Genomic DNA, 7,179 nt, shown 5'->3' with positions numbered 1-7,179 from the left:
GACATTAAATATGCTTGTACTGTATGCCTAGCAATCTCAGGGTCTGAGGGGCTCATTCTCGGCTCTGTTTGACTTTTCCTTGTGATTCTTTGTTTCCTTTGGTGGTTTGTGGTTCGGGACTGTGAGCTTGTTTGAAAGACCTCTTGCTATCTGTGTACATTCTTTGAAACTTGGTTTGATTATACTTTCACTCCCGGAGTGTTTCACTTTCTCCTTCCTTCCCTCTTTTCCATCTCTCTTCTTTCCTTGTGGGGTGTGTGTGTGTGTGTGTGTGTGTGTGTGTGTGTGTGTGTTTCTGGAGGGTCAAACCCAGACTTCATACATGCTAAGCAAATGTGCTACCACTGAGTTACACCCCAGTGTCTCGGGTTTTATTTTCTTTGCTGAGTGTGTGATTGCACTATCTAATCAGTTTCATTTGAATTAAGTTTATAGTTGTTGTCTCTGTTGATGACCATACTGGGCTCCTGTAGTGTAAATACTGGGCTCCTGTAGTGTAAATACTGGGCTCTTGTAGTGTAAATATGTTTTAGACAAGACTTTTCTCACTCAGAACTAAGGAATGAAACAGGTAAGTTTCACAGCACTTGCTTTTGAGTGGCAGCTTTTTTTTTTCTTCTAATTTACCATTTCATAGTCTCTGGTCTGACACTCTACCCTCCGAGAGCCCCGGGATTTGTCTCCTAGTACCCTTTCCCTGAGAAGTTATAGGTTACTCGAAGTTGATGACAGCCCACAGAACCAATGGAGTCCATGCTCAACATCTCAGAGCGCTTTTAACCCAGCTAAATAAGCACTACAGGTGTTTTACAAAGAGGCGGAGGGGGGCGGGGGGGGGGTAATAGCCATAGAGTTTCTCAGGGGCGGGGAGTCACGAGCCTCTCGGGCTGGGAAGTTATCGACACGTGGCAGGACCGTGTTTCCCGCCCATAAGTTATCTACCCAAGGCTGTGCTGGGTAGTCAGTGCGAGCTGTCCTTTCCCACCAGGATGAGCCTGCCGGCAAACCAAGCTAAGGAGGCCAGCCAGGAGTCCCTGCCCGCAAACCAACTCAAGGAGCACAGCCCGGAGCCCCGGATCCTATGCTCCGACCCGGACATCGTAAGTGCGCCCCTGAGCAGCACCTGCTCCGGTGTCCTGAACGCCCCACCCCCAACCTCGGCCGCACGCTTCCCTAGCTCCGGTCCATTTTCGTTTGCCCATCCTCCAGTAGTCCCCTACCCCCGCCCCCGGGAAGCATTTTTTCCCCCCGCCTGTCAGTAAACTCCTTTGGTACCTGTGCATTCCCGCCTCCGCTCCACCAAGCTCTGGGCAGTCTTTCATTTGCTTTTTTCTTCCCTGGCTCTCACTTCACTTAGTCTGCTTTAGTTCCTGTGTGTGTCCCCTCTGAGATCCCCCGGCTTGGCTTGGCGTAGTCCGGGGGTGGGGGTTGGCGGTGGGGAGGGTACTTCAGTCAGTCCCTTTACTCTGCCACCTGAGAGGAGTAGCCTGACCAGCTCCAGCATGCTCTCTCTGCCCCAAAGAGTGCCCAGCTTGCCTTCTGTTGTGGACTGGGTGAGAGGATTTGCGAGGAGCGCAACCCGGGTTTGCTGCGTGCAAAGCCCCAGGAGGAAAAGAAGCGAGAAAGATTAACTGGAGTTAATGAGGCTAACACGGGAGCTATTCTCACAGCTGTAGTAGACCCCAAAAAGGAAGGGTGGGCATTTTATTGAAGACGTCTATACATGTCCATACAGGAAAGCACATACTCAGTTTTAGTTCATAGATCACATGCTCAACCATTACAGAGGCCAGTTAGGCCCAGGATGTGGCTCAGGGGTAGAGACAGTTTACTAGGAAGACCAGGACTCATAATCCCCAGCACTGCCAACAAAACAGGAACAACAAATAATAATAATCATTCTTTAACTGAATTCCACAGCACATACCTACAATCTTTCTGGGGCATCTGGAGACTGTCTTTAAAAAAAAAAAAATGGCCAACATGAACTCTTTTAGAACATGCTCACTCGGTGTCATAGAAGTTGCCTATCAGAAAACTCAATGAATCTCTCCAGAGTTTTAGTTGAAATAAAAGAAAGGACAACTTTGAGGGTGTGTTAAGTAGGTGGTACTCCTGCCCTGCTCCACCTCCACCCCTCACTTCCCTACCCCCATTTAGTGTAGAAGTTAGCCCCTAAAGGTGCCCACCTCACTTAGCAGCTAACAGTAAGTCTGGGTACACGCTAAGAGAATAAAAGTCTCATTCTCATCAGGATTGAGTAAGGAGAGAGAGCAGGCCCAGCAGCAGGCCAAGTGGCTCGTTCCAATAGCGTTAGAAGGATGTCATTGTTGGCTGTTTTCAAAGCTACCTGCCTAGTGTCAAGGTGTTCAACATTCAGGGTGTTTCATCTTCCCTGCTCAAGAAGGGCTTGAATGAGTTCCTGGGTGAAGGTCATGCATGGAGCCAGCACTGAACCTGATACCAGGTAGGGCAAGACCTGTGTTTATCAGAATACCAGGTTCTGCTGTGGATCGGGACAAGGGTGAACTTCATTCAATATAACAGGTATTCATTGAGTGCCTCTGGTGTGTTGAGCCCTGCTAGTGGGTGCTAGTGATGTATATGGACTAGGAATGTGTCCCCTTTCAAACCTCACGGTCTAATGGAGGATGGACAAACAGGGGATCCCAAGGGAGCAGCTACTGTAACAGTAGCTGTACAAGTCACTATGGGGTCATGAGACCACCCTTCCGGAAGGCCCCTGGGGAACTAACTTGAAAGATGGTAGATTTGCCAGGCATGGTGACATATGCATTTAATCCAGGCACGTGGATCTCTGAGTTCAAGGCCAGCCTGGTCTACAGAGCAAGCTGCAGAACAGCCAGGACTATACAGAAACCCTGTCTCAAAAAACCAGAAGGATTCGAAGGAAGGAAGGAAGGGAGGGAGGGAGAGAGGGAGGAAGGAAGGAGGGAAGGAGGGAGGGAGGGAGGAAGGATAGATGGATGGATGGGTAGACTTAGTGATAGGAAGGTAAGCTGTAAGAGATTGAAGTCTTGCAGGCCCCATGGATAGAGGGAGGGTGCAGTAGGTGATTTTGTTCTGCATTTGCTGGAGACCAAACAGTAGGCCTGTTGCAAACGCCTTGGAAAGCTCAAGCTATTCAAGTGTTTAGTGCAGGAGACTCAGGTTTGCTTCAGAGAAAAAGAGCTCTGGTTTCGATGTGCAGAATGGATCCAGGAGTAGACCTGGCAAGGAGTAAGCCACCATGGAACTTCCCAAACACACAGAACTGCCAGGACTTGGTGGTGAATAAGTGTGTGGGGTAGACTGAGATCAAGGAGAAGACACATTATCCTCGGCTTCCGGCTCAGCTAAAATGGGAAACAACAGGAGAGGTCAGTGTTGGAGGTTAGAGAGAGATCTTGAGGGGCCTAGAGAACCCCTGAGTGGACATGTCACTCATTCACTCAGCTGAGGGGGATCTCAGGAAATGCATGAGTGCTGGGTAGAGCACGGTAAGATGTAGGGACCCTTCTGACTGAACTGGGAGAGAGATGAATCAGGTCCATCCCTGCATCTCCATGGCCATCACAGACTCGACACCCAGCAGGTTCCCCTCAGAGGCAAAGTCTCTCCCAGCCACTCACCACAGGCTTTCCTACCCACCCAGGAACAGGCAGAGGAACTGGTAGTAGAGACAAAGAGGGGCCTTCCTCCTGGGAGCGAAAAGAAGTTCATCATTCTAGGAACACACTGGGCAGTGTTTATGGATGAGATAGGAAACCAAGATTTACACAGATGCTGGGAACTTTGTGGGGAAAGAAATAAAAGAGAAAAAAAAGGGCCGGGCGGTAGTGGCGCACACCTTTAATCCCAGCACTCGGGAGGCAGAGCCAGGTGGATCTCTGTGAGTTCTAGGCCAGCCTGGTCTACAAAGCAAGATCCAGGACAGGCACCAAAACTACATGGAGAAACCCTGTCTCGAAAAACAAAACAAAAGGAGCAGAATAAAGAAGCATGTGGACAGGGCTGAGGTCTTATTTGATGAACAAAAGAATGGGGCACAGGGTGTTAGAGTAGGAAACTATCTTTTGTTTTGTTTGAAACGTGGTCTGATTGTATAGTCATGACACAATAGCTCATGATCCTCCTGAGTGCTGAATTATGTTTCAGCTAGCTAGGAAACTGGTTTCGGTAAATCAGCTTCAGAAAGGACTTTTGGTTTTGGATTTTTGAGACACGGTTCCACTGTGTAGCCCTGGCTGTCCTGGAACTCACTCTGTAAACCAGGCTAGCCTCAAACTCTGAGATCTGCCTGCCTCTGCCTTCTGAGTACTGGGATTAAAGGCAAGCACCACCACTGCCGGGCCAGAAAGGACTTTTGACGTGGCTGGGTGGATTAGACTTTGAGAGCTGGAAGGATTCGAGTTCTCTATGTCCATTTTGCTTCCATTTTTCCCGACGCCGAAGCTTAAGGTAGAGAAAGATAGTGAACTTCCAGGCACGGAGCTAATATTGGCTGCAGTGAGGCAGGAGTTGGGGTGGGCTGGACACCACCCTAACGTGAGTTAGAGCGTTTGATGGGCGTTTGATCCTAGCCACACTCATTGCTTCCCTGTCCTGAGTCTTTTTCTCTGGGTTTTCTTCATCTGTAATGAGGGCATTGAGGGGGCCCAGGAGCTGAGCTCCTGCGGAATAGGAATGCCAACACACTGATTTATTCAAGGTCAGTCTGTGCTCCTTATTAACTGCCTGCTTCATAGCGGTGACCTCAAGGTTAACCGAACAGCCTTGCCAAGAGGCCTTGAAGTTTAGGGGAGGCCGAAGGACATAGATTCTGAGCTTATTTTTCTCAGCTGTACGGTCTGGGTTTCTTTTCTCCTGTTGTCTCCCCTTTAGACTTCTGAAACGGCCCCTGTAGGACTTGTTGCCATGGCAGCTCAATGCTTTTTTTTTTTTTTTTCCCCTAGCAGCTTGGTTGCCTTTGGCTCTCCTAATTCCAGTATAGTACTTAAATTGTAATAGGCAGTGCAATAGACAGGCTGAGAATGAGGTCATCAACCTGCATCAGACTGAAGGACTGGCCCCATCCCTGGCCCCCACTGACTTGCACTTAGATCCAGGTTGGAAATCCAGCCTGAACCTTTAACACTGCACAGAGTTGGGTTTTTTGTTTGTTTGTTTTTGTTTTTTGTTTTTGGTTTTTGTTTTGTAGCAGCAGACAGCACATCCTCTGATAAGTTGTAGTGGTGTGTCTTTGGACGTGCGTGTGTTGTTGGTTCACTCTACTGTTTGTGTCTGCAGGTCGTGGAGCTGAATGTAGGAGGGCAGTTCTACACCACCACCATGGGCACCCTGATGAAACACCCAGGCTCCAAGTTTCCAGAGATACTATCCAGATCAGCTAAACACTACAAAGACGCACAGGGCCGCTTCTTCATTGACCGTCCCGGCGCCTACTTCGGGCCTATCTTGGACTACCTACGCACTGGGCAGGTGCCCAGAGAGCACATTCCTGAGGTCTACCGTGAGGCTAAGTTCTACCAAATCCATCTTCTGGTCAAGATGCTGGAGGATATGCCACAGATCTTTGGGGAGCAAGTGGCCCGGATGCAGTTCTTGCTGGGAGTGCCAAACTACAGAGAGAACCTGGAGGTCCTGCTGCACCTGGCTCGGGCAGAGGCCGTGGCAATGCGCTCGTCAAAGGTGGTGGTGTGTGTGGTGCACACGGAGGAGGAGGATGCCAAGTGTGCGGAGCCGTTGCATATCTTGGAGGCCAAAAAGACGCCCGTTGTCAAATTTGGGCCCTGGAAGGCAGGCCCTGGGACGGAGGACTTTGTGCACTGCCTGGAGAAGGACATTAGAGCCCAGGGGTATAAGGTGTCCCCTCAGAGGTACCATCTGAGTAGGGACCCCTACACATGCTTCTGGATATTCGTCTTCACTTGGTGGTGATCCCTAGGAGGGGGCGCTGTTGGTTAGGGGCCGTGGTAGGACTTGCGAAATCAGTTGCCATCAAAATCCATATTCTAAAGCTGAGCCCGTAGTTCCAGCCCTTGGGAGGCTGAGATAAGAAGACTCCCATGAGTTCGAGGCCAGACTTGGATATAGACTAAAACCCCATTGAAATGACTCAGGAGAGGCCAGGCTACCCTGACTCCACACCTGCTCCCCTCTGGATCCACATCTGCTTGCCAGAATAAAGTAGGGTTCTCCCATCTTCTGAGAAATGAAGCTTGTCAAATATTTAACAAAGTATAGCCGGAAACTTCTCCGGTCCCACCCTGCCCCGCGGTCCCACAACCACTTAGAAAATAATCACTCGAGGCTTATATTAATTACAAACTGTATGGCCTATGGCTTCAGCTTCTGGCTAGCTAGCTCTTTCATCTTAAATTAACCCATTCCTATCAATCTATATGGTGCCCTGTGGCTGTGGTGCTCCCGGTCTGCTGACATCTTGTTGCTCCTTTGGTGGCGGCTGGTGTCTCTCCCGACTCTGCCCTTCTCTCTGTATCTCTGCTTGGACTTCCCACCTGGCTGTAAGCTTTCTTGCCATAGGCCAAAACAGCTCAATTTATTATCCAATGGGAGCCCCACATATTCACAGCATACAAAAAGACATCCCACAGTAGACAAAGGGTTCCTCCTTGCTTGCTGGGAAATAACCCTGATGTAAAAACTCCCCTAGCCTGCACCTGGTGTGATGTAATGTGGCTTTGTCTTTATAAACTCTGTGGTTCTCAACTTGGGGGCCAAGAGTTCTTTGTGGCAGGAGTCTGACATCAGTCACAGATTAAATAAAGGACTGATCTGGCTTCCTGTCTGTGGTGGTCTGTAACTTCGTAACAGTATCTTTAAAACAGTAGACCATGCCTGGTGGCCCACACCTGTAATCCCAGCAAGGAGACAGAAGCAGGTGGATCTCTGAGTTCAAGGCCAACCTGGACTACAGAAGGAGTTCCAGGACAGCCAGAGCTATATAGAGAAACACTGTGTCAAAACCCACAAAGACAGACAAAAAAGGCTGTGGGTGAACACACTTGCTGTGCAAGCCAAATGGCTTAAGTTGGATCTCTACAGCCCACAGTGAAAGAACAGAACCAACTTTTAAGTTATCCTCTGACCTCCACAGGTATTCCATGGCATATATGCACCCATGTGCGCGTATACACACACACACACACACACACA

General features: G+C 49.4%; 1 protein-coding gene across 1 annotated transcript; it reads left to right on the top strand.

Moving 5' to 3' along the window:
• The first annotated feature begins 912 nt into the window (after window positions 1-912).
• Kctd14 (potassium channel tetramerization domain containing 14) lies at window positions 913-6,803 on the top strand. The gene is made up of 2 exons (XM_059253126.1): window positions 913-1,100; window positions 5,290-6,803. The coding sequence occupies exons 1-2, from the start codon at window positions 990-992 to the stop codon at window positions 5,938-5,940; spliced, it is 762 nt and encodes a 253-aa protein (XP_059109109.1). The 5' UTR covers window positions 913-989; the 3' UTR covers window positions 5,941-6,803.
• The last annotated feature ends 376 nt before the right edge of the window (window positions 6,804-7,179 follow it).

The sequence above is a fragment of the Peromyscus eremicus genome, chromosome 1 (genome assembly GCF_949786415.1).
Source record: "Peromyscus eremicus chromosome 1, PerEre_H2_v1, whole genome shotgun sequence".
Classification (NCBI taxonomy): domain Eukaryota; kingdom Metazoa; phylum Chordata; class Mammalia; order Rodentia; family Cricetidae; genus Peromyscus; species Peromyscus eremicus.
The sequence above is the reverse complement of the archived record's forward strand: the minus strand, read 5'-3'. Positions and strand labels throughout refer to the sequence as shown.

Bases quoted from the DNA above. Each gene is read 5' to 3' on its own strand.
- Kctd14 (XM_059253126.1), top strand. From the start codon at position 990: ATGAGCCTGCCGGCAAACCAAGCTAAGGAGGCCAGCCAGGAGTCCCTG. The intron at 1,101-5,289 runs GTAAGTGCGCCC...TTGTGTCTGCAG, and splicing joins TATGCTCCGACCCGGACATC to GTCGTGGAGCTGAATGTAGG.